The following is a 26,873-nucleotide window of genomic DNA, read 5'->3' on the forward strand; positions in this document are numbered from 1 at the left end:
GGGTTTGGATGGAATTCACAAAATTCTACCCCATCATAGAATATTACAGTACAGAAGGAGGCCATTCTGCCCATCGTGCCTGTGCCGGCTCTTTGAAAGAGCTCTCCAATTAGTCCTGCTCTTTCCCCAGAACTCTGCAAACTTTTCCCTTCGAGTATTTATCCAATTCCCTTTTGAAAGTTACTATTGAATCTGCTTCCACTGCCCTTTGAAGCACTGCATTCCATCATAACAACTCGCAGCATAAAATTTCTCATCTCCCCTCTTTTTTTGCCATTTATCTTAAATCTATGTCCTCTGGTAACTGACCCAACCCCCAGTGGAAAGAGTTTCTCCTTATTTACTCTGTCAAAACCCCTCATAATTTTGAACACCTATTAAGTCGCCCCTCAACCTTCTCTGCTCTTGGAGAACAATCCCAGCTCTCTAGTCTCCCCACATAACTGAAATCCCTCATCCCTGGTATCATTCTGGTAAATCATCTCTCCACCCTCTGAGGCCTTGACATCCTTCCTAAAATGTAGTGCCCAGAATTTGGCACAATATTCCAGTTGAGGCTTAACCAGTGATTTATAAAGGTTTAGTATTGGCCCAGAAATTCGGGTCCTAACGCGTGAGTACGCATGGGGTGCTTGCGCGTAGGCCCAACGAAAGTGCCGGTTTCGTGCACGCACTGCGCATGCGTGGGAAACCGGCACTTCCGTTCCCCTGAAAGGGGTTGACCGGTGGAACGCGTGCGCAGGAGAGGCAGCGCGTGCGCATCGAACTTACGTTTTTTTGCAGGTTTTCCCGGGAGGGTAAGTCTCCAGCAGTTACACTTTTAAAAAGCAGGTGCAAGGCCTGCTTTTAACAAGGTAAGTAGTGAATTAATTAAAATTAAAACATTTTTTCCACAGGTTTATTATTTTTAAATACTTTAAAGAAATGTAAGTTTATTTTTAGCCCCGTTAGAAAATGTAATTAATTTTTTCAAATTTAAATTGTTTAAAATAGTTATTTCATGTAATTTATATTTTAAAAATGTGATTTAAAAAAAAAAAAAAAAAAAATTATTTGAAGTTTGTGATGTTTTGGGGCTTATAGTATTTATAGGTTTGACAGCTCTTCCTGTCAAACTTATGAATGGAGCATTCCCTGCTACCATTGGCTCCCCATGGCCCATGTGATCCCAGGGGACGCTTCGAACTAACTGCGCCCCTGGGATACACAAGCACTGTGTGCCGGCAGTTGGAGGAGGCCCAGGATCGGAATCCCACGCGGACCCACAGCTCAACGGCCGGCGCTAGGTAAATGCAGGTCGGGGGCTTGCACCCGCGGGAAGCCCCCGACCTGAATTTCTGGGCCATTAATATTTATTTGCTTTTGTACTTTACACCGTTTTTATAAAGCTAAGGATCCCATGTGCTTTTTTTTTTTAAAAACAGCTTTATCAACTTGTCCTACTACCTTCAAAGATTTGTGTATGTGAACCCTTAAATCTTTGTTCCTGGACTACCGTTAAAATTGTACCATTTAATTTATATTGCCTCTACTCATTCTTCTCAAAATGCATCACTTCACACTTCTCTGCATTAAATTTCATCTGCCATGTGTCTGCCCATTTCGCCAGTCCTCCTGAGGTGTCACTATCCTCACTGTTGACTACATTTCCAAGTTTAGTGTCATCTGCAAACTTTGAAATTGTGGCCCCTGTACCCAAGTCCAGGTTATTAATAATCAAAAATAGCAGTGGTCCTAATACTGACTCCTGGGGGACACCACGGTATACCTTCCTCCAGTCTGATAAACAACCGTTCATCACTACTCTCTGCCTATCTCCATAGCCTTTTCTCGCATAAGATCAGTTATCTTCCTGGTTTTGTGAATGCTTTACCTGTACTGAGTCAGATAGTACAGGTAAATACAGATATAACTAGCAATGTTGAAGACTATGATCGCATATGCCTGATACTAAAAATACATGGTTCAAGTGTATGAAAGTGTTAATTTTGTCAAGTTGAAAGAGCTATCATTTGTCAGCTGTTGCTCAGTGGGTAACACTCTCTCACCTGAGTCAGAAGGTTGTGGGTTCAAGTCCCACTCCAGAGACTTGAGCACAAAAATCTAGGCTGACACTCCAGTCAAGTGCTGCGGGAGTGCTGAACTGTCGGAGGTGCCGTCTTTCGGATGGGACGTTAAATCGAGGTCCCTTCTGCTCTCTCAGGTGGACATAAAAGATCCCATGACACTATTTCGAAGAGCAGGGGCATGCTCCCCGGTGTCCGGGCCAATATTTATCCCTCAATCAACATCACTAAAACACATTGGGGGAGAAATTCAGTAGTTTGCGCCACCCGTTAGCACCTTGAGGGCGCTAAGTGGGTCACAAGCCAACTGGTGCCCGGGCGTGGCACTGCCCACGCCTCCCGCTAAATTCCGCAGGACGTTAGTGGTGGCGCTAACCGTTAGTGCTGCGCTGCTGCCGATGACGTCATCGGTGTGCGCAGCGCCCCGGCCGCGATATTCGGCAGCGCCCCCTGATTTACCGCCGGACGCTATGTCCGACGGGTTCAGGGGGGCCTACCTGCGGCCGGGGAGGCGCAAATTAAAGGCGAGGTGCGGGGCGGCCATTTTTGTTGTTGGCCGCCTGCCAGCACCTGCCTGCGCTCCCGTTTCCCCCCCCCCCCCCCAGCGGAGTGCTGGCACTTCTCTTGGGTGCCGGGCTCTTTTGCCTGCACTCCCGATCCTCGGGGGCCCAGCTGGGCCCCAGATCGCGCTGCATAAGGCCCCTCCCCTTTAATCAGTAACTAGTGCTGTTCCGCAGGGGTCAGTGCTGGGTCCCCAACTCTTTACAATCTATATTAACGATTTGGAGGAGGGGACCGAGTGTAACATATCAAAGTTTGCGGATGATACAAAGATGGGAGGGAAAGTAGTGAGTGAGGACATAAAAAACCTGCAACGTGACATAGAAAGGCTAAGTAAGTGGGCAGAGATTTGGCAGATGGAATACAATACTGGAAAGTGTGAGGTTATGCACTTTGGCAGGAAAAATCATAGAGCAAGTTATTATCTTAATGGCAAGAAACTGGAAAGTACTGTAGTACAAAGGGATCTGGGGGTCCTGGTGCATGAAACTCAAAAAGTTAGTATGCAGGTGCAGCAAGTGATTAAGAAGGCCAATGGAATGTTGGCTTTTATTGCTAGGGGGATAGAATATAAAAATAGGGAGGTATTGCTTCAGTTATACAAGGTATTGGTGAGACCGCACCTGGAATACTGCGTACAGTTTTGGTGTCCATACTTAAGAAAGGACATACTTGCTCTCGAGTCAGTACAAAGAAGGTTCACTCGGTTAATCCCGGGGATGAGGGGATGGACATATGAGGAGAGGTTGAGTAGATTGGGACTCTACTCATTGGAGTTCAGAAGAATGAGAGGCGATCTTATTGAAACATATAAGATTGTGAAGGGGCTTGATCGGGTGGATGCGGTGAGGATGTTCCCAATGATGGGTGAAACTAGAACTAGGGGGCATAATCTTAAAATAAGGGGCTGCTCATTCAAAACTGAGATGAGGAGAAACTTCTTCACTCAGAGGGTGGTAAGTTTGTGGAATTTGCTGCCCCAGAAAGCTGTGGAAGCTACATCATTAAATAAATTTAAAACAGAAATAGATAGTTTCCTAGAAGTAAAGGGAATTAAGGGTTACGGGGAGTGGGCATGAGTCTAGGTTCGGAATGGTCATGGCCCTGTGGGTAGTGGAGCGGGCCCAGGGGCCGTGCAGCCTGGTTCTGCTCCTACTTCTTGTGTTCTAATTCTGTGTTAAATTTCAGGAGATGGTTTTATTCCTGTTCCTGGCTGGGGTGGAGATCGCCTTTACAGAAGGTAAGTACTGTAGAAAATATAGGGACAGAGTGATCTCCTGGAAGAGTTTCGATCGCCTAGATGGGTCGGAGGGGAATTTCCCAGATTTTTTCTTCCAAATTGGCCATTGGGTTTATCATCTGGTTTTTCGCCTCTCCCGGGAGATCACATGGGTTCGGGTGGGATGGAGAGTGATAGAAGATTTGAGGTTAGGATCAGATCAGCCATGATCTTATTGAATGGTGGAGCAGGCTCGAGGGGCCGATTGGCCTACTCCTAGTTCTTATATCGCAGCGCAACGTGCTGCGGCACATAGCGCCACGATATTCACTCACAGCACCCCAAGAGGGATGCGGGGCGCCTTCAGTAGCGCCGCGCTTCCCTTTGGGGTGCAACCCCTCAATTTTCCGGTGCGGGGGCACAAATGTTTCTGGGGCGCTACTTTTAGTGCCCTGACGAGGCTGGTGCCCCAAACGGGGCTATACTCAATTTCTCTCTTTCCCCCCCTCCCCTCCCCTCCCTCCCCCCCCCCTCCCCTCCCCCCCCCCCCTCCCCCCCCCCCTCCCCTCCCCCCCTCCCCCCCCCCCTCCCCTCCCCCCCCCCCTCCCCCTCCCCCTCCCCCCTCCCCTCCCCCCCCCCTCCCCCCCCCCCTCCCCTCCCCTCCCCCCTCCCCTCCCCCCCCCCCCCTCCCCCCCCCCCCTCCCCTCCCCCCCCCCCTCCCCTCCCCTCCCCCCTCCCCTCCCCCCCCCCCCCTCCCCCCCCCCCCTCCCCTCCCCCCCCCCCCTCCCCCCCCCCCCCCCCTCCCCTCCCCCCCCCCCCCCTCCCCTCCCCCTCCCCTCCCCTCCCCCCCCCCCTCCCCCCCCCTCCCCTCCCCCCCCCCGTTATCTGGTCATTATCACATTGCTGTTTGTGGGAGCTTGCTGTGTGCGAATTGGCTGCTGCGTTTCCTACATTACAACAGTGACTGCAATTCAAAAAGTACTTCATTGGCTGTAAAGTGCTTTGGGATGACCTGAAGTCATGAAAGGCGCTATAAAAATGCAAGTCTTTTATAAAAAAAAAGTTATTTATTTATTGAAACTGGGTGAGAAATGTTTGGTCAATTCTCCATTTTGCTCCTAAAATTCACATATGCTTGTTTTATATACTGCAGTTTTGTTGGACGAGTATCCTATAGTGGAGCTCCAGCTCTAGTTATTAAATGTAACTAGAAAAAAATGGGTGCTGTAGTCGTTTCGCACTGTTTTCATTGCTGGACTTGCACCAGGTTAGAATTTATAATTTGAATATCCTCTAATAGTTGTAAGGGGCCCATGAGTTTGGGCAATCTCAGTGAAGTTCCTAGTGGCTACATAATCTATACAGGTATGTATCTCAAATGCCTCAATATGCTTCATGTCTTTATTGAAAATGACTGACATAGGCAAAGTAACATATTGAATCAAGTTGTACGAGTTACAAGTAGATAACCTGTTCCTGGCTTTTGTAAAGTTATTGCATCCTATTGACGAGTAGGTTTTGGCTGTGGACGTAGACGAAACAAGCTGAGTTCTCCAATCAAAAATTAGTCTCTTCATTTTAAAATGACAAATTATGAAAATGCTTTCTTCTCTCTCGGAAAGGCTGCGATGTCTACACCAACAAGCTTTCAAGTACACTCAACAATGAGCAGGAAAGAAAATCCTGCCAACTTTTTCTATCTCGTTCGATTCTGGTGCTTCGACCGTTTTATTTCTCCCTGGTGTTGAGGAGGAAAATCTACCCTTTATTTTGCTCTTGAATTTATGGGGCATCAATCCACCCCTGTAACTCCTAAATTATGGACAATGCTCATTTTGTGGAGATTTGGAATTGTGCTGTGGGAATAAGGAATCACCTCTAAGACCAGCAACACACATGCTGTACTCCTATGTGCACACTTATCAAATTCTAACAGGACTGGACAGACTAGATGCAGGAAGGATGTTCCCAATGGTTGGGAGAGAACCAGGGGTCACAGTCTAAGGATAAGGGGTAAGCCATTTAGGACTGAGATGAGGAGGAATTTCTTCACCCAGAGAGTGGTGAACCTGTGGAATTCTCTACCACAGAAGGCAGTGGAGGCCAATTCATTAAATATATTCAAGAAGGAGTTGGATATATTTCTTAAGGCTAAAGGGATATGGGGAGAAGGCAGGAACAGGGTACTGAGTTTGGATGATCTCATTGAATGGCGGAACAGGCTCGAGGGACCGAATGGCCTACTCCTGCTCCTATGTTTCATCATAGGGACTGTAAAAATAGACTGGAACCTTCTGTGTCGAAAGCCAATCAATAGGCTACAAGTTAATTTTAAAAGGTGACCTGTTTAGTTGCTGTGCATTATAATGGAAACTAGTCCCAGCAGCACTACTGTAATAAAAATGTACACACAGTTGATTTGAAGGAGAAATTCACAGGGCTATGGGGAAAGAGCAGGGGGAGTGAGACTAATTGGAGAGCTCTTTCAAAGAGCCGGCACAGACATGATGGGCCGAATGGCCTCCCTCTGGGCAGGATGATTCTAGGACTGTAGCTTCCTAGGATACGCTGTCCTGAAGAAAATTAAATATACAATCAAATACCATAACCTCAGTAATGAGTATCTCTCAATCTCTTTGTACAGCAGCGCACAGTTTAGGATAATTTAGCATAGTGGAAAATCCATAATTAAACACTTTGTTGTAAAACAATGACTGGTGTACAACAGTAAAAGGCTTCTACTGCATAATTCAAGGTTCCCTCGGACTTTGAAAAACTTGCCAATAAAGGCAAATTGCATCAGGGCTAGATTTTAAATTTACAACACTCATAAAGCATTCCCATTACTTTCAAACACGAAAGATATATTTTTTTTTAGCAGGTTAATAAAGGAAGGTGTGCGTGAGCTACTGTAATAGTTATGTCAGATATTAACTCTTTCTTCTCTCCCTCCCCCCCCCCCAAGACAACTTGTGGTGGGGAATGATTTCACAAGGTGTCAGCTGCCCTCTACTACTGCCCCAAGTGACTGAAAAGCAGGCATTTAACTATGGAGGAAATCAGTCAAGATTGATCATTACTTAACCTACAGTTAACTGTGGGTCAATGGCAGTGTCTACACCGCTGCAGGATTAGCTAACCCAGCTAGAGCAGGCATCAAGCCTCGCATCCTCTAGCTCTGAACAAGGGTGGTGCATTTAATCATTATAGGGACAGAGAGGCTAAGGGGAGATTTGATAGAGGTGTTTAAAATCATGGAGGGTTTCGATAGAGTAAATAAAGAGACTGTTTCCAGTGGCTGAAGGGTCGATAACCAGAGGACACAGATTTAAGGTGATTGGCAAAAGAACCAGAAGCGATAGGAGGAAAAACTTTTTTATGCAACGAGCGGTCAGGATTTGGAATGCGCTGCCTGATAGGGCGGTGGATACAGATTCAATAGTAGCCTTCCAAAGGGAATTGGATAAATACTTGGGAGAAATACTTGCAGGGATATGGGGAAAGAGCGGGAGTGGGACTGACTGGATTGCTCTTCGAAAGAGCCGGCGCAGACTCGATGGGCCGAATGGCCTCCTGTGCTGTACTATTCAATGACAGATTTTTAAAGTTACAAAGAAAATATGGCCAAGTTCACTACAGTAGATAAACCTAACCCTCCAAGGAATGTAGGAAAGATTTAAGGGAGTACCCTGGCTGCATTGTGGTTTCAACTCCAACATTGTAGATTACAAATATACGGAGCATTTGCATTCAAGTTGAGTTATATTTTATTGGCAAAAATGGTCAACATTACCTCTATACAAAGATATGAAAACCAACTACTTAACACTCCACCAAGGAAAGTCCCAATATATCACACTACCATTAATGAACAAAGAAATGTCACAGCTTCATACACACACCATCCACTTTGTACAAGTCCTTAAATTCTGTATTCAGGAAGGAGCATCAAGTACCAAACCTATTGCTACAGGATGTTGGTACGAGTACAAAGTCCTACCATTAGCTCATTTTCACAAAAAAAATCAAACACACTGTATCGGCCATCGCAGGTTCCTCTACAGAAATGGAGGATAAGCCTGAGAATGTCTTGTAACGTTCAGAACTTTGTCGCAGAAATGGTCGGTTCATCAACGCTTTACTTTTTGGTTGTTTTACGTATCAGCGCCATTCTCTGGAAGAAAGAAACCGCCACACGGTCATACAAAGACACAGGATTTCATTTGCAATTCTTATTTGAAAATGTTACACAGTCTAAAACATAATGCGATCTGCAATCATGTCACTAAAATGGATGAAATGAGATAACTTTGTGGAAAAGCAGATGTAAAGAATGCATTAGTCAAGTAAAAAAAAACACATTGTGACCATTAAAGTTATTTGGATCAGCAAAATAAAAAGCAGGATTATTGTGCCATGTATTTTTTTGGTTTATGTCAATTGTGAAAGCTTATGAGAAAACACTGTTTGACTAAAACACCCAGCAAAGTTGTACTTTCTCGAAGATCACAAAGGATAAGCGAGAACAGCAGCGGTCCAACATAATTACAGTCACTGAAACCAAATATTATTTAATCAAATTTATTTCCCCCTCCCTCCCAAAAAAAGCAAGGGTCTCAGAGCATAGGAACAGGAAGAGACCACTGAGCCCCTCGAGCCTATTCCGCCATTCAATGAGATCATGGCTGATCTGTGACTTAACTCCATACACCCGCCTTTGGCCCATATCCCTTAATAGCTTTGATTAACAAAAATCTATCAATTTTCTGATTTAAAATTAACAATTGACCCAGCATCAATTGCTGTTTGCGGAAGAGAGTTCCAAACTTCGACCACCCTTTGTGTGTAGAAGTGTTTCCTAATTACACTCCTGAAAGGTCTGGCTCTAATTTTTAGACTATGTCCCCTAGTCCTAGACTCCCCAACCAGCGGAAATAGTTTCTCTCCATCTACCCTACCTGTTCCTCTTATTATCTTGAAAACTTCAATCGGATTACCCCTTAAACTTCTAAATTCTCGGGAATACAACCTTAATTTGTGTAATCGCTCCTCGTAACCTTGAAGTCCAGGTATCATTCTGGTAAACCTACGCTGCACTCCCTCCAAGGCCAATATATCCTTCCTAAGTTGTGGTGCCCAGAACCGCTCTCAGTACGCCAGGTGTGGTCTAACCAGGGCTTTGTACAGCTGAAGCATAACTTCTACCCCCTTGTATTCTAGTCCTCTAGATATAAAGGCCAGCATTCCATTAGCCTTTTTGATTATTTTCTGTACCTGTTCTACCAAAGGTAGAACTGCTCTACCAAAGAGAACATAACATGAATTTCAGCCATGCTTCCTTTCACTATTTGTGTTACATCACTCAGAAAGCAAGAGGGAGAAAGAGAATTCCCACAACAGTTGGCCTTTACTAGACACAAATGTCTATTGAGTGTTGGCCTGGTTCCCAATTGACGAACAGCTGGATAATGTGGCAGTGTGGCAAGCACTGCATGAAGTCTCCTGCTTCCCCCGCCCCATGCTATGAAATGGTACTCATTTTATCCGCCTCAAAAGGATGAAAGATGAGTAAACTCAATCAGGATTCAAACCCAGGACCTTCTCGATCCAAACAGGACTCTGAACCAACTGGGCTACTGAACATTTCAGTAAATTGGATACAGGAAACTCTCGATTTACCGGCACCTAAATAACCGGAAATCTCTGTTAACCGGCAAAATTCAGGAGTAGGTTCAGATAAGTTTTACTTCATATTAGTGGCTGTTCCTGGATCTGGCCGTGTAACCGGGGTTCCTGCACCAACAGGGACGTTTGGTCTGTGGCCGGGGTTCCTGCACCAGTTGCTATGCAACAGGGAAGCCTGGATTTGTTGCTGTGTACGGAGCTCTCGTACCTTTTAACTATACCTCTCTGTAATCCAGACTTTTTGATAAACCGGCACCACGCCGGTCCCGTCGGTGCCGGATAAAAAAAGAGTTTCCTGTATATTAATTCACGTCAAGAAATATAACTGACTGTAATCAGATGCCGAGAGATGAGCTCCAGTGATTTGGATGACTTGCATTTTTTCTGTTCTCCCTCCCTAGGGACTGTGCACGTAACTCCCACTTTGAAGTTTAGCTGTCTTAAATCAGCACAAAAATGTACTGTTTATAAAGTTAATTCCCAGTTTAACAGGATATTTTAAAATACACCAAAAAGCTCTCAAAATAAACTGCGATACTGCAAACATAATTGCTGGGATTATCCTTGAGCTCAAATTATTTTTTTTAAGAAACTGCTAAAAGTATCCATCCTCTTTGGACAAATTCAAAAACTACAGGAGCTAGGACTAAATGGAGTTGTTCCCCGTTCTTTAAAATACAAATTAAATTGCTTGATTGATGTGTTGGTTACAGAACAGGGCGCACAGGGTCTACCAACTGGAAGAGGTCAGTCCTACTCGCACAGATGTAAAACATAATAATCACTGAAGCAGTGAAGAAATTCACAGTATGTGTGAGGAGAATAAAAAACACATTACTTCATAAGTGGAAAACAAAGTGGAGTGCCATACACAAGGCATACGGGATGCTTGCCTTTTTTAGCCGAGGCAGAGAATATACGAGCAGGGAGGTTATGCTTGAACTGTATAATACACTAGTTAGGCCGCAGCTAGAGTACTGCGTGCAGTTCCGGTCACCACATTACAGGAAGGATGTGATTGCACTAGAGAGGGTACAGAGGAGATTTACGAGAATGTTGCCAGGTTTGGGGAATTTTAGCTATGAGGAAAGATTGGATAGGCTGGGGTTGTTTTCTTTGGAACAGAGGAGGCTGAGGGGAGACTTGATTGAGGTGTACAAAATTATGAGGGGCCTAGATAGAGCGGATAGGAAGGAGCTATCTCCCCTAGCAGAGAGGTCAATAACCAGGGGGCACAGATTTAATGTAATTGGTAAAAGGATTAGAGGGGAGTTGAGAATTTTTTTCACCCAGAGGGTGGTGAGGGTCTGGAACTCACTGCCTGAAAGAGTGGTAGAGGCAGAAACCCTCATCGCATTTAAAAAGTACTTGGATACGCACTTGAAATTCTGTAACCTGCAGGGCTACAAAGAGCTGGAAAGTGGGGTTAGGCTGGAGAGCTCTTTTGCGGCCAGCACAGACACGATGGGCCAAATGGCCTCCTTCTGTGCCGTAATTTCGATGATTCTATGCTTAGGAAAATGTCCAAGTGTTAATATATTGCAGGGTAAGTTATGGATAGTAGTGTAAAAATAATGGTACTAAAATACATTTTGAAAGAAGCCGTATTTCTAACCTGTTTATGCGCTTCTGTTGTGCAGGCTTTCTTATACGGCCTAATTTCATCTGAACCAAATCCTGGTATCCACATATTCCACTGGCGTTCTGTATAAAAGAAAGCGTAGACACACTTGGTTAGCGACAACGGCTCAGTGTTTTGGAAAATAAGACACGTTCTCGTAAGCAAAACATGCACCAAGACATAAACCCCTATAAAATTCTGAATAAAAAGCAAAACTCTCCATCACAACCCGTTAGCCAATACAACCTGAAAATAGGATTGGCTTCCTCAGCCAATAACCCGGAGAGTTTAGTGCAACAATATCTTAATGGGCCAGAAATTCGGGTCCCCACGGGTGAGTACGCGCTGGGTACTCACGCGTAGGGCCAACGAAAGTGCCGGTTTCGTGCATGCGCGGGAAACCGGAACTTTCATTCCCTTGAAGGAAGTTCACAGGTCAAACGTGTGCGCCAGAGAGGCAGCGTGTACGCCTGGAACTTCCGATTTTTTTTTTTTACATGTTTCTCCGTGCGGGTAAGTCCCCAGCAGCTGCGCGTGAAAAAAGCAGTCGCAGGGCCTGCTTTTAACAAGGTAAGAGGTTAATTAAGTAAAATTAAAACTTTTTTCCACAGGTTTATTATTTTAAAATACTTTAAAGAAACGTAAGTTTATTTTTAGCCCCCTTAAAAACTTTTAATTTTTTCAAAAATTTAAATTTTTGTTTAAAAGTTAATTTATGTAATTTATAGTTATTTTAAAAATGTGATGTTTTTAAAAAAATGTATTTGAAGTTTTACTTAGGTTTTGGGGCTGATCTCTAATCATAGATTTGACAGGTCTTCCTGTCAAATCTATGAATGGAGATTCCCTGCTCCAATTGGCTCCCCATGGCCCACGAGATCCCAGGGGACGCTGCGAACTAACTTCGCCGCTGAGATACACGAGCACTGCGCGCCGGCAGCTGGAGGAGGCCCAGGATCGGAATCCCACGTGGCCCCACAGCACAACGGCTGGCGTGCAAGGTAAGTGCCGGTCGGGGGCTTGCGCCCGCGGGAAGCCTCCAGCCTGAATTTCTGGCCCAATAGACTTTTAATAGAAAAAAATTACATTTTAGTCATTTTAACCATAATTGCATTATAGGAATATTTTTCATTCCATTTTGATAAAAGGCCATGGCAGAGTGCCAAACAATGTTCCCACTTATTTTTTTTTAATTTTTTTATTTTTTTGAGTGCACGGCCCATTCAAAATACTGCGCATGCGTGGTTTTCGCACTGAAGAGCCAGCGAGCCGGGAGGTCCCGAGAGTTGTGCAGCTGCTTAAAGAGAAGATTGGTGCCAAATTGGCCAATGATAAAATATTGTAAAACAAAAATATGTTTTAATATTCCATTTTTTTTTGCATATTCAAAAACTGCATGAAGAACGATGTACAATGTTAACAATGTTGAAGTGGCTTATTGAATTTTAGACAGAAACTGTCTTTGTTTACCAATTAGTGAGTGTTGCTGTTAATAATGTGCGGGCAGCAGTAATTGTACATTCTTTTCAAACAAAACTGCTACGCTGCAGCCCAAGCTGCGCTGTGTAAACATCAACGATTGCAGCAAGTCTACACAATGTTAATGCATCGTGCCATGTACCAAACCGTTATTTATTCTGAGTCATAGTCAGAGTCATAACGGCATAGAAGGAGTCCATTCAGCCCATCAAGTCCGTGCCAGCTCTCTGTCCCGTAGCCCTGCAAGTTTATTTCCCTCAAGTGCCTATCCAGTCTCCCCTTGAAAACATTGTGTCTCCGCTTCCACCACTTCCGGCGGCAGCGAGTTCCAGGTCCTCACCACTCACTGTGTAATAAAGTATTTCCTCACATCCCCCCTGTATCTCTTGCCCTAAACCTTAAATCTGTGTCCCCTAGTCCTTGTACCATCAACTAGTGGGAACAGCCTTTCCCCGTCTAGCCTATCCAAACCCATCATAATCTTGTACACCTCTATCAAATCACCCCTCAACCTCCTTTGCTCTAATGAAAACAACTTCAGCTTCTACAACCTGTCCTTGTAGCTAAGATCCCCCATCCCCGGAACCATTCTGGGGAATCTCCTCTGCACCCTCTCAAGGGCCTTCACATGATGACCAGAACACGATACAATACTCCAGTTGTGGCCTAACCAGCACTTTATAAAGGTTCAGCACAACTTCTCTACTTTTGTACTCAATACCTCTATTTATGAAGCCCAAGATCCCATATGCTTTGCTAACCTCTCTCTCAATATGTCCTTCAGGGACCTATGCACATTAACTCCCAGGTCCCTCTGTCCCTGCACACTCTTTAAACTCCTCGTTTAATTTTTGTTCAGCCGTGGCAGTTCCCTGTACTATGTTTTTCTATAAATATTGTGTTGGACGACTCAACCTTAGAATTAACCTGTGTTGCAAAATCGGAGATTTGCATCCGCCTGTGAATTTCGTGTTACTGTTTGCTGAGGTGATTGTAATTCAATATTTCTTGACGTATAAATTGAATCAAAGTATTCCTGATCAACCTGCTGTGCCTTTCCCTTTTTTTGCCTAAACCAATAACCATTATTAATTGAAGGGGTGCATGAATAAAATAATAATTTTACTTAAAAGCAACTGGAAGCCTCAACTCGTTTATGATTTTTCAATAATCCGTTAAAAAATGATCAAGAGAATATTGTAATTTGATGCACTCTCAAATGCAATGACTAACTAACACAAAATACTAAAGCTTACAACCAGACTTTATTGCCCCCTGTGACTATTATGGTTGATTAGCAATAACCTCCCAAATCTGCGAATTCTACCACCTAAAAGGACAAGGGCAGCAGGCGCATGGGAACACCACCACCTCCAAGTTCCACACCATCCTGACTTGGAAATATATCGCCGATCCTTCATCGTCGTTGGGTCAAAATCCTGGCACTCCCTCCCTAATAGCACTGTGGGAGCACCTTCACCACACGGACTGCAGAGGTTCAAGAAGGCGGCTCACCACCACTTTCTCAAGGGTAACTAGGGATGGGCAATAAATGCTGGCCTTGCCAGCGACGCCCACATCCCAGGAACGAATAACAAAAATCTATGCTGAAAGTTACTGTAACATGTAAATATAAATATAGGTGTCCTGGCCAATGTTTATTCCTCAAATAATCACTTAAAAACAGATTATCTGGTCATTATCTCATTGTTGTTTGTGGGATCTTGCTATGCGCAAATTGGCTGCCGCATTTCCTACATTACAACAGTGACTACATTGGCTGTAAAGTGCTTTGGGACGTCCTGAGGTCGTAAAAAGGCGCTATATAAATGCAAGTCTTTTTTTCTTTATGTGCAATTCATAAGCATCTGTATTTGAAGTTTAGTTTTGGGACAATGTTTTATAAAATAACAAAAAGAGAAAATACTTCTTCAAAACATACCAAGATGCAGCTGAACATCCTTGACTTCCAGTGTGTTTGACTTGCGGTGACGTGCTAGTTGACATGCGGCACTCACTACACTTTCAATAAAATCATCAGCAATCTGCAAAAGCATCTGCATGTGGGAGACACAAAAATTGTTCTTGATGAAAATATTGCATGTGGTTCAAACACACAGAAGCACACGGTCCTTACCTACAGATGTCATGCAAACAATTAGAGGTATATTACAAGCATCATGATTTTAGGTTTTACTGAGATATTTCTCGCATTCAGTACCAAACAGCAGACATAAGCGAACCGTTGCTCCCTATGAACCAGAGTATGACTTTATATGCAGTATCTGCCCTGTAGCTTCGTACAGGAGTTGAATAGAGCCTCTTGCTACTACAATTAGCTAATTGAATTGACTTTTGTTACCTCTCAACTTGACTATTCCAACGCACTCCTGCCCAGCCTCCCACGTTCTACCCTAAGTAAACTTGAGGTCATCCAAAACTCTGCTGCCCATGTCCTAACTCGCATTCACCCATCACCCATGTGCTCGTTGACCTACATTGGTTCCCGGTTATGCAACGCCACGATTTAAAAATTCTCATCCTTGTTTTCAAATCCCTCCATGGCCTCACCCCTCCCTATCTCTGTAATCTCTTCCCGCCCCATTACCCTTCAAGATATCTGCGTTCCTCTAATTCTGGCCTCTTGAGCATGCCTGATTTTAATCGCTCAACCATTGGTGGCTGTGCCTTCAGCTGCCTGGGCCCTAAGCTCTGGAATTCCCTCCCTAAACCTCTCCGCCTCTCTTTCCTCCTTTAAGATGCTCCTTAAAACCTGCCTCTTCGACAATGCTTTTGGTCATCTGCCCCAATTTCTCCTTATGCGGCTTGGGGTCAAATTTTGTTTGATAACACTCCTGTGAAGCGCCTTGGGACGGTTTTCTATGTTAAAGATGCTATACAAATGTAAGTTGTTGTTAGCCTTCAGGCAGCAGAAGACCCGAACACTATTAGATCATGTGATTGAAGCTGTAAACTACATGTGATGAAATATGTCATTCATCAGACTCTGTATTTAACTACACACATTGTATTGCCTGCTCCGGTGTTTTACCTTGTATTGTATATAGTGCACCGCCCCTTTCTACCCATTGGATGTGTCGGCTCCGCCCATACCTGGCCCTACTTAAGACAAGCCCAGGCTTGTCTTGCAGCAGAACACTAGGTGAAGACACAGGCATCTTTCTTTGCTAATAAAAGCCTTGTTTTATTCAGTTAACTTTGAGTCTTGAAGTTATTGAGGCGCATCAATTTTATTAGCAAACTTTTAACGATGGATCAACTTTTGAAACCGGAACGCTTGGATTTGGACCCGCATGCTTCGGATGCATCGGCACGGTTTGGACACTGGTTCCAGTGCTTGGAATTTTTTATGGCCAACTCCGAAGCCGTCACAGCCTCTAAAGCCACCGGAGATGTGAAACTCAGGATCCTGCAGAATCGGGTAAGCCACCGGGTTTTTCCACTCATCCAAGATGCCGCCACCTACCTGGATGCCTGCAACATTCTAAAGGCCCACTATCAGCGGCCTACCAACGAGGTGTACGCCAGGCACCTGCTTGCTACCTGCACACAGCGACCCGGAGAGTCGCTAGAGGACTTTCTAGTCACCCTAAGAGTGCTTGGCAAAGACTGCAAATGCAAAGACGTGAAAGCCACGGTATACACAGACGAGCTTATTTGGGATGCCTTTATCGCAGGCCTTAGCTCTAATTACATCCGGCAGAGACTGCTAGAGAAAACGGGCCTAGATCTGACACAGGCTGTGGACACAGCGCGATCGCTGGATGTGGCTCAGAAGAACTCTGACTCCTACTCGTCAGGCCACGCGGCCCACGCCGCCTCTGCTTCCCCGCCCGGTAGCCCAACACTGTCGGGGCCCTGCTCTCCCCCCAGAAGCCCTACGACCGCCGCGACGCATCGGGGCCCCAAATGCTACTTCTGCGGGCAGCCGAAGCACACCAGGAACCTGTGCCCGGCGAAAGGCACCACCTGCTGTAAGTGCGGTAAGAAGGGGCACTTTGGGAAGGTGTGCAGAGGGAACCCCGCAGGCAAAACCGCCACCGCGTGCGTGCCGTGGGAGCGGCCATCTTGGACGCCATCTTGTCCGACCTCGTGGGGCCCGCCATCTCGCGAGCAGACATCGTGGACGCCATCTTACCCGGCCTCGTGTGGCCCACCATCTTGTCCCGGTCAGGGCCCTACAGTGGCGTCGATCACAGTGGACCAGTCCAGACCGCACCCACTATCCAAATCGATGGTGGACATTGAGGTAAACGGGTGCAAGGTTAAATGTTTAATTGACAGCGGGAGCACGGAGAGCTTCATTCACCCTGATCTGGTACAACGACTCTCTCTAACTATAGTCCCTACTCAGGGCACGATCTCTATGGCCGACAAAACCCAGATATCGACTATTGCGGGTTACTGCGTGGTACGATTGTCCGTTAAAGGCACTGTATATAATAATTTTAAACAGTTAATTATGAAGGATTTATGTGTGAGCGTGATCTTGGGCCTGGATTTTCAGTGCCACCACCAAAGCATCACGCTCAATTTCGGTGGGACCCAGCCGCCCCTCACAGTGTGCGGTCTGGCTACCCTGAAGGTAAAGCCGCCTTCGCTATTCGCGAACCTTACCCCTAACTGCCGGCCAATAGCGACCAAAAGCAGGAGGTACAGCTGGGAGGACAGGCGGTTTATCGCGACCGAGGTAGACAGGCTCCTGAGGGAGCGCATTATTGAACGCAGCAACAGCCCGTGGCGCGCCCAAGTGGTGGTGGTGAGGGGTAGCGAGAAGAAGCGGATGGTGATTGACTATAGTCAAACAGTCAACATCTATACCCAACTACACGCCTACCCGCTACCCCGCATATCCGAGATGGTGAACCAAATCGCCCAATACCGGGTGTTCTCCACCATCGACCTCAAGTCAGCGTACCACCAGCTCCCTATCAGACCAGAGGACCGTTCATACACCGCCTTCGAGGCAAACGGACGCCTCTACCAGTTCCTCAGAGTCCCCTTTGGGGTGACGAATGGGGTCTCGGTCTTTCAGAGGGAGATGGACCGCATGGTCGATGACCACCACTTGCAGGCAACCTTCCCCTATCTCGACAACGTCACCATCTGCGGCCACAACCAACAGGACCACGACTCAAACCTCGCGAGGTTCCTGAAAACCGCACAAAAACTCAACCTCACCTACAACGAGGACAAGTGCGTTTTCAACACCACGCGCCTCTGCATACTAGGCAGCGTGGTGGAGAATGGGGAAATCGGACCAGACCCCGACCGATTGCGCCCCCTACGGGAGCTGCCCCTGCCCAACACTCCCAAAGCCCTGAAAAGGTGCCTGGGGTTATTCTCGTATTATGCCCAATGGGTCCCCAACTACTCCGATAAAGCCCGCCCCCTCTTGAAAGCATCCTCTTTCCCGCTCTCTGCTGAGGCCCATGCTGCCTTCAAAAGCATTAAGCAGGATATTGAGCGGGCCACGCTACAGGCAGTGGACGAGAACACTCCCTTTCAAGTGGAAAGTGATGCGTCCGACTTTGCCTTGGTGGCCACCCTCAACCAGGCGGGGCGGCCCGTAGCTTTCTTCTCGAGGACCCTCCAGGGGCCCGAGATCAGACACTCCTCCGTGGAAAAGGAGGCCCAAGCCATCGTGGAGGCAGTGCGCCACTGCCTAGCCGGCAAACGCTTCACCCTACTTACCGACCAGCGGTCGGTAGCGTTTATGTTCAATAATAAACAGAGGGGGAAGATTAAAAATGATAAGATTCTTAGGTGGCGGATCGAGCTCTCCACCTTCGAGTACGACATCATATACTGGCCGGGGGCCCTTAACGAATCCCCCGACGCCCTCTCACGAGGGATGTGTGCCAACGCCATCGGGGATCGGCTACAGACCCTCCACAACGACCTCTGCCACCCAGGGGTCACACGGCTGTTCCACTTCATAAAGTCCCGCAACTTACCCTACTCGATTGAGGAAGTTCGGTCCCTGACCAGGAACTGCCGCACTTGCGCTGAGTGCAAGCCTCGGTTCTACCGCCCTGATAGAGCCCACCTAATCAAAGCTACACGGCCCTTTGAGCGGCTTAGCTTAGATTTCAAGGGCCCCCTCCCGTCCGTCGACCGCAATGTTTACTTCCTGAACATTGTGGACGAATACTCCCGTTTCCCATTCGCCTTCCCCTGCCCAGACACGACCAGCGCCACGGTCATTAAATGCCTCAACAGCCTGTTCTGCCTGTTCGGTATGCCAAGCTATATCCACACGGATAGGGGGGCGTCCTTCATGAGTGAAGAGCTACGCCAGTACATGCTGTCCAAGGGGATTGCCACGAGCCGTACCACCAGCTACAACCCCCGGGGTAACGGTCAGGTGGAGCGAGAGAACGGGACAGTATAGAGGGCAGTCACCCTAACTCTAAGGACCAAGGGCCTCCCTATCTCCCGCTGGCAGGAAGTCCTCCCAGATGTGCTCCACTCAATACGGTCACTATTGTGTACCGCCACTAATGCCACGCCTCATGAGCTAATGTTTGTGTTTCCCCGGAAATCCACCTCAGGCGTATCCATACCGTCATGGCTCTCCACCCCAGGTCCGGTACTTTTGCGGAAGCATGTGAGGGGCCACAAGACGGACCCTCTCGTGGAGCCAGTGCACCTGCTCCACGCCAACCCACAATATGCGTATGTCCGGCACGCCGACGGACGGGAGGACACTGTGTCCATAAAAGACCTCGCCCCAGCCGGTAACAACGACAACGACTACAACAACAACAGCAACAACGATAACAACCACAACAACTATTACCCACCCACTCCACCCACTATTCTTTCATCACCCCCGGAAGAACACCAGCCAACGGTACCCCCACCACCTACTCCTTCAACAACCCCGGTGGCGCCCCCGGCAGAGACCCAGGAGGTCACCCGGGACACCCAGCCGGCACCCGCGGCACCGCAACCGTTACGTCGGTCACAGAGGACTATCACACCCCCGGACAGACTAAATCTGTAGAAGGGGTGAATGTGATGAAATATGTCATTCATCAGACTCTGTATTTAACTACACACGTTGTATTGCCTGCTCCAGTGTTTTACCTTGTATTGTATATAGTGCACCGCCCCCTTTCTCCCCATTGGATGTGTCGGCTCCGCCCATACCTGGCCCTACTTAAGACAAGCCCAGGCTTGTCTTGCAGCAGAACGCTAGGTGAAGACACAGGCATCTTTCTTTGCTAATAAAAGCCTTGTTTTATTCAGTTAACTTTGAGTCTTGAAGTTATTGAGGCGCATCACTACAAATCAGGTTTAATAAAAGTAAAGGTTTAACAGTAGCAAAGTTAATAACAACTTACATTTATATAGTGCCATTAACGTAGGGAAAACATCCAACAGAGTTTCAGAGAAGCGCAATAAGACAAGAGTTAACACCCAGCCAAAGAAGGCGCTATCAGGACAGGCGATTAAACGCTTGGTCAAAGTTTTAAGGAATGTCTTAAATAATGAGAGCTGGAGAGGTTTAGTGAGGGAATTGCAGAGCTTAGGAGCTAGAAGGCATGGCCACCAATGGTGGGGCAAAGGGAGTGGGGGATGGACAAGAGTCCAGAGTTGGAGGAACATAGAGTTCTCGGAGGGTATATAAATATGCAAGTTGCTGTTGGTTGTAGGGCTGGAGGTTCCAGAGATAGGGAGGAGTGACGTCATAGAAGGATTTGAACACAAAGATGGAGAATTTTAAAACTGAGGGGTTGGTAGGCCAGGAGCCAATGTAGGCCAGCGAGCACAGGGGTGATGGGTTAGAGGGACTTGGTGCAGGTTAGAATACGGTTCAGCGAGCACAGGGGTGATGGGTTAGAGGGACTTGGTGCAGGTTAGAATACAGGCGGCAGGGTTTCAAATGAGCTCAAGTTTGTGGAGGGTGAAAGATGGAAGGCCGGCCAGGAGAGCGTTGGATCTGGAGGTAACAAAAGAATGGATAAGGCTTTCAGCAGCAGATAAACTGAGGCAGGGGCAGAGATGGGCAACGTTACAGAGGTGGAAGTGGGCGGTCTCTGTGATTTAATTTGATTAAAAGACATTTAACATATACCTCCTCAGACATACAAAAATAATTAATGACAGGACACTCCACTAATGCTTAGACGAGCATTTGTAATATAAAACTTAAAAGGTGAAGTCTTACCTAACCACCACAAGTCTTAAATTATTCATGTCTATCTCAATAAAGTCAGAATCATAGAAACTTATGGCGCAGAAGGAGGCCATTCGGCCCATCGTGTCTGTGCCGGCCGACAAACAGCTATCCAGCCTGATCCCACTTTCCAGCTCTTGGTCCGTAGCCCTGGAGGTTCCGGCACTTCAAGTGCATATCCAAGTACTTTTTAAATGTGATGAGGGTTCCTGCCTCTACCACCCTTTCAGGCAGTGAGTTCCAGACCCCCACCACCCTCTGGGTGAAAAAAGTTCACCTCAACTCCCCTCTAATCCTTCTACCAATCACTTTAAATCTGTGCCCCGGGTTATTGACCTCTCTGCTCGGGGAAATAGAGTGGAGAGGAAGGACCTATCTCGGCCCCTCATAATTTTATACACCTCAATCAAGTCTCCCCTCAGCCTCCTCTGTTCCAAAGAAAATAACCCCAGCCTATCCAATCTTTCCTCATAGCTAAAATTCCCCAGTCCTTGCAACATCCGTGCAAGTCTCCTCTGTACCCTCTCGAGTACAATCACATCTTTCCTGTAATGTGGTGACCAGAACTGTACGCAGTGCTCGAGCTGTGGCCTAACTAGTGTTTTATACAGTTCAAGCATAACTTCCTTGCTCTTATATTCGATGCCTCGGCTAATAAAGTCAGAAGTACAAATGGGCTGTCAAAATATAGACAAATTATTATTAGATTATTATCTGAACGGCAATAGATTGGGAAAAGGGGCAGTGCAACGAGACCTGGGTGTCCTTGTGCACCAGTCGCTGAAGGTAAGCATGCAGGTGTAGCAGGCGGGTAAGAAGGCAAATGGTATGTTGGTCTTCGTAGCGAGAGGATTCGAGTACAGGAGCAAGGATGTCTTGCTGCAGTTGTACAGGGCCTTGGTGAGACCACACCTTGAGTATTGTGTGCAGTTTTGGTCGCCTTATCTGAGGAAGGATGTTCTTGCCATGGAGGGAGTGCAGCGAAGATTCACCAGACTGATACCTGGGATGGCAGGAATGACGTATGAGGAGAGATTGGGTCGATTGGGCTTTTATTTGCTGGAGTTTAGAAAGATTTTAGATTTAGAAGAATGAGAAGGGATCTCATTGAAACTTATAAAATTCTAACAGGACTAGACAGACTAGATGCAGGAAGGATGTTTCCGATGGCGGGGGAGTCCAGAACCAGGGGTCACAGTCTAAAGAAATTCCTCCTCATCTCTGTCCTAAAAGGAGGAATTTCTTCACCCAGAGAGTGGTGAACCTGTGGAATTCTCTACCACAAAAGGCAGTTGAGGCCAATTCATTAAATATATTCAAGAAGGAGTTAGATATATTTCTTAAGGTTAAAGGGATCAAGGGATATGGGGAGAAAGCAGGGACAGGGTACTGAATTTGGTTGATCAGCCATGATCTCATTAAATGGTGGAGCATGCTCGAGGGGCCGAATGGCCTACTCCTGCTTCTATGTTTCTATATTAAACAGTCTGCCTGGGCAAAGAGCTGTCAACCAAACCCCACCCCCGAGACACTCTGTGGAACAGCCTCCAACTATACAGAGCAAGTTATTCCAGTTCAAGTTTCACTGTTCTTTGTCAAACAAAAGGTACAATGGCACCTGGCTGCTTTAGTCTGAGAGCACAATAGATGCAAGACCCAAGCTCATTCTCACCTCATTCCAAGCACCTTATCTTAACTGACTAACTTCAGAACAACACTCACAGCAAGTCAGATGATGCACTGTTTTAAAACAGCAGCATTTTACCATGTAATTTGCAAGAGCCCAGAACTTGCGGTCAGCAGCAAAGCGAAGGCGCTCGCCCTGAAGTAAGCTTCGCACAAGGATCTGGCGATCTCTGTCTCGAGAACTTCGGGTTTTCCGACGCGTCATTCAAATCCGCGGAGCATAGTGGGAATCCCCTAGTGTGAGCTGCTGTGACGTCAACAAGCTGTCTCAGCAGCCAATCAAAATGCAGAATTCTCACAGACAGCGAACCAGGAAGTGAGTAAGCTCTTAAAATTCTAACTTTTAAAAAATGTTAGAGAGAGCAAAACAAAGACTGGGGCTCTCACACAGGGAAAAGGCAAAGCTGAAATAAAGATGAACAAACTTAAAAAAAAAATCAATTTTCTTTTAAAGTTTCCTAAAAAATTTAATTTGCATTAAAATGGACAAATTTGACACTGCACACAATTAAAATGAGTTATTCAGGGCCATAACCTTTGTTTAGCAGTTAATACGCCGTTAAACCCCCAGTTTCGCCTAATCCCTTTGAGGTCAAACTCTTAGTGGGGAATTTAACAGCGTAATTACTGCGGGAGAGCCGAAGTTTTCATCAGTTTCCCTGATTGGAGAGATTTCACCGATTGCCAGCTCTGTCCTGGGGGGCACGGCGCAGCCTGCGGAGGAGCAGGGAACGACTGACCGCAACTTCGGGATTTCCCAACACTGCCAGCTCGCAATCATCTGGACTGCAAATTCCGGGCCAAGGCGTTATTCTGTTGTTAAAGTGCAACTGTATTTAACACAGTAAAAGCACATAAGACAATAAGGTCTAATTCCTGTAATCAAGCACGACATGATGCCAGAATTTAATTGCTGTTTGGTGCAGGAAATTTGTAGATTAAAAGGTTGTCGTGAATTTTCATCTCCGGGTTAGAAATAAATCATGAAATGACCACTTTGCTTAAAAAAAATACTTTGGACACTCTGGAGTATGACACTTAAAACTTTCATGGCAGGTCCAAAATCTGCCTTATTTCACATCTGATCTTAGCGCAGAATGCAAGGCATTTATGCCCACTTCTTGGGAGGAAATCAAACAGACAACAGTATTCCAAAAACAATGACCCAAAATTTCCTGTGGCAGAGCACCAAACATCGCCGCTGTTAGTTAGACTTGCCCTTGCCCGATTAATGTCGATGATATTTTGCGCTGCAAGTGTGACATGGAAACAGCGTGACACCCTCTACAGGGCATCTGGGATCCGAGTGAAGGGGGCAAGCAACTGTGCGTCTCTTTAACCAATCAGATTGCTGCATTGTGAAATTAACAGCGCAAGGGCCGAGAAGGAAGTGTAGGTTAGCGTGGGTGAATTCAATGTCAAATCAGGTACAAAGACAAATAGAGAGGGAAGGAAAGATTGGTTTGAGAGAGAGAGGGATAAAACAGACAAAGAAAAAGTAAAAAATTAAAAAAAAAATTTACATTAAAAAAATCCAACAATGAAAAACCAGAAGGAATGGGACTCCACACTTGTAATAGTTCATAGAGAACATAGAAGATAGGAGCAGGAGTAGGCCATTCAGCCCCTCGAGCCTGCTCCGCCATTCAATGAGATCATGGCTGATCATCCAAATTCAGTACCCTGTCCCTGCTTTCTCCCCATATCCCTTGATCCCTTTAGCCTTAAGAAATATATCCAACTCCTTCTTGAATATATTTAATGAATTGACCTCAACTGCCTTCTGTGGTAGAGAATTCCACAGGTTCACCACTCTCTGGGTGAAGAAATTCCTCCTCATTTCTGTCCTAAATGGTTTACCCCTTATCCTTGGACTGTGACCCCTGGTTCTGGACTGCCCGACCATCGGGAACATCCTTCCTGCATCTAGTCTGTCCAGTCCTGTCAGAATTTTATAAGTTTCAATGAGATCCCCTCTCATTCTTCTAAACTCCAGCGAGTATAAGCCCAATCGACCCAATCTCTCATACGTCATTCCTGCCATCCCAGGTATCAGCCTGGTGAATCTTCGCTGAACTCCTTCCTCAGATAAGGCAACCAGAACTGCACACAATACTCAAGGTGTGGTCTCACCAAGGCCCTGTACAACTGCAGCAAGACATCCTTGTTCCTAACCGCCTGCTGCACCTGCATGCTTACCTTCAGCGACTGGTGCACAAGGACACCCAGGTCTCGTTGCACTTCCCCTTCTCCCAATCTATTGCCATTCAGATAATAATCTGCCTTCCTGTTTTTGACACCAAAGTGGATAACCTCACATTTATCCACGTTATATTGCATCTGCCATGCTTCTGCCCAATCACCCAGCCTGTCCAAATCATCCTGGAGTTTCTCGGCATCCTCCTCACAGCACACACGCCCACCCAGCTTTGTGCCGTCTGCAAATTTGGAGATATTACATCTAGTTCCCTTGTCTAGATCATTAATATATATTGTGAACAGCTGGGGTCCAAGGACCGATCCCTGCGGTACCCCACTAGTCACTGCCTGCCACTCGGAAAAAGACCCGTTTATTCCAACTCTTTGCTTTCTGTCTGCCAAAAAGTTCTCTATCCAAGTCAAGACCTTGCCCCCAATCCCATGTGCCTTAACTTTACACGCTAATCTCTTATGGGGACCTTATCGAAAGCCTTCTGATAAGTCCAAATACACCACATCCACTGGTTCTCCCTTATCTATTTTACTAGTTACATCCTCAAAAAATTCCAGTAGATTAGTCAAGCACGATTTACCTTTTGTAAATCCATGTGGACTTTGTCCGATCCTGTCGCTGTTTTCCAAGTGCTCTGCTATTACATCTTTTATAATGGACTCTAGCATTTTCCCCACTACCGATGTCAGGCTTACATTCCCCGTTTTCTCTCTACCACCTTTTTTGAATAGTGGGGTAACATTAGCTACCCTCCAATCCATGGGTACTGTTCCAGATTCCATCGAATGTTGGAAGATGATCAGCAATGCATCTACTATTTCTAGGGCCACTTCCTTAAGTACCCTAGGATGTAGATTATCAGGCCCTGGGGATTTATCAGCCTTCAATCCCGTCAATTTCCCTAACACCATTTCCCTACAAATACTGATTTCTTTCAGTTCCTCCCTTTCATCAGACCCTATGTTCCCCGACATCTCTGGGAGGTTATTTGTGTCCTCCTTTGTGAAGACAGAACCAAAATATGTATTTAATTGGTCTGCCATTTCTTTGTTCCCCATTATAAATTCCCCTGATTCTGACTGCAAGGGACCTACGCTTGACTTCACCAATCTTTTTCTCTTCACATATCTATAAAAGCTTTTACAGTCAGTTTTTATGTTCCCTGAAAGCTTACTCTCATATTCTATTTTCCCCTTCTTAATGAATCCCTTTGTCCTCCTTTGTTGAATCCTAAACTGCTCCTAATCCTCAGGTTTACTGCTTTTTCTGGCCAATTTATATGTCCTCTCCTTGGATCTTATGCTATCCCTAAATTCCTTTGTTAGCCACGGTTGAGTCACCGTTTTTGTTTTATTTTTATGCCAAACTGGGATGAACAAATTCTGTAGCTCATCCATGTGGTCTTTGAATGTTTGCCATTGCCTATCCACCGTCAACCCTTTGAGTGACATTCCCCAATCAATCCTACCCAACTCGCGCCTCAGGCCATCGTGGTTTCCTTTATTTAAATTCAGGACCCTAGTCTCTCATTTTCAGTGCCAGAGAGGTTGACTGCTAGTAATTAATACTTATTACATTGTTAAAAGGGTACTTAGACTTGAAATGTCTTGACATAACTTTGTGGCGCGTTTACTTCGCATCTACTGTGCCAGTACAGGAACTTCAATGCATTGCAATGGCGAGGCAGATAGCAAGATGCCATTTTCACAAGCTAACAACAACTTTTCGATATCCGCATTTAATCACAAATCTGCCCTCACCTGAAGATACTGTGCTATTAGCCTTGCTGTTATTTCGATGGCAAATTTTGGGCCAATATATAATCGCAACATTACCACCCTGCAAGTGGTGGGCAGCAGCTTTAAATACACAGTTAGTGCAACCTCTTTCCTGCCTCTCCTCTCCTCCCCATCCAATACAAGGTGGTGTGTAAATCAGCATGGGGTTCTGTTGTTTCGTGACCAGGTTTATGCCAACAGTCTGACATCCCGTTGTCATTTCCGGACAAAAATCTGATTTTGCCCACCCTCTCTCTTGATGAAAATTTTCTGACATCTTACAAGTAATTTAGAAGAGCCAGAGAGTTAATTCATGAATGGCATTTGTACAAGATACAAAAATTACTAGGGTGAGACTAT

General features: G+C 46.0%; 1 protein-coding gene across 6 annotated transcripts in view; it reads right to left on the minus strand.

Moving 5' to 3' along the window:
* Nucleotides 1-7,595: 7,595 nt before the first annotated feature.
* taf12 (TAF12 RNA polymerase II, TATA box binding protein (TBP)-associated factor) overlaps nt 7,596-26,873 on the minus strand; it is a 50,379-nt gene continuing 31,101 nt past the window's right edge. For all 6 annotated transcript variants that reach the window (XM_085963036.1, XM_085963034.1, XM_085963038.1 and 3 more), the window contains 3 exons: nt 14,574-14,688; nt 11,147-11,235; nt 7,596-8,020 (listed from right to left, as the gene is read on the minus strand). In XM_085963036.1, coding sequence (XP_085819162.1) covers nt 7,985-8,020; nt 11,147-11,235; nt 14,574-14,688 — 240 coding nt within the window. In that variant the 3' untranslated portion in view covers nt 7,596-7,984. The remainder of the gene's footprint in view (nt 8,021-11,146; nt 11,236-14,573; nt 14,689-26,873) is intronic.

Source organism: Somniosus microcephalus, chromosome 20 (assembly GCF_052327205.1).
Source record: "Somniosus microcephalus isolate GS21.2 chromosome 20, FLI_Smic_1.0, whole genome shotgun sequence".
Classification (NCBI taxonomy): domain Eukaryota; kingdom Metazoa; phylum Chordata; class Chondrichthyes; order Squaliformes; family Somniosidae; genus Somniosus; species Somniosus microcephalus.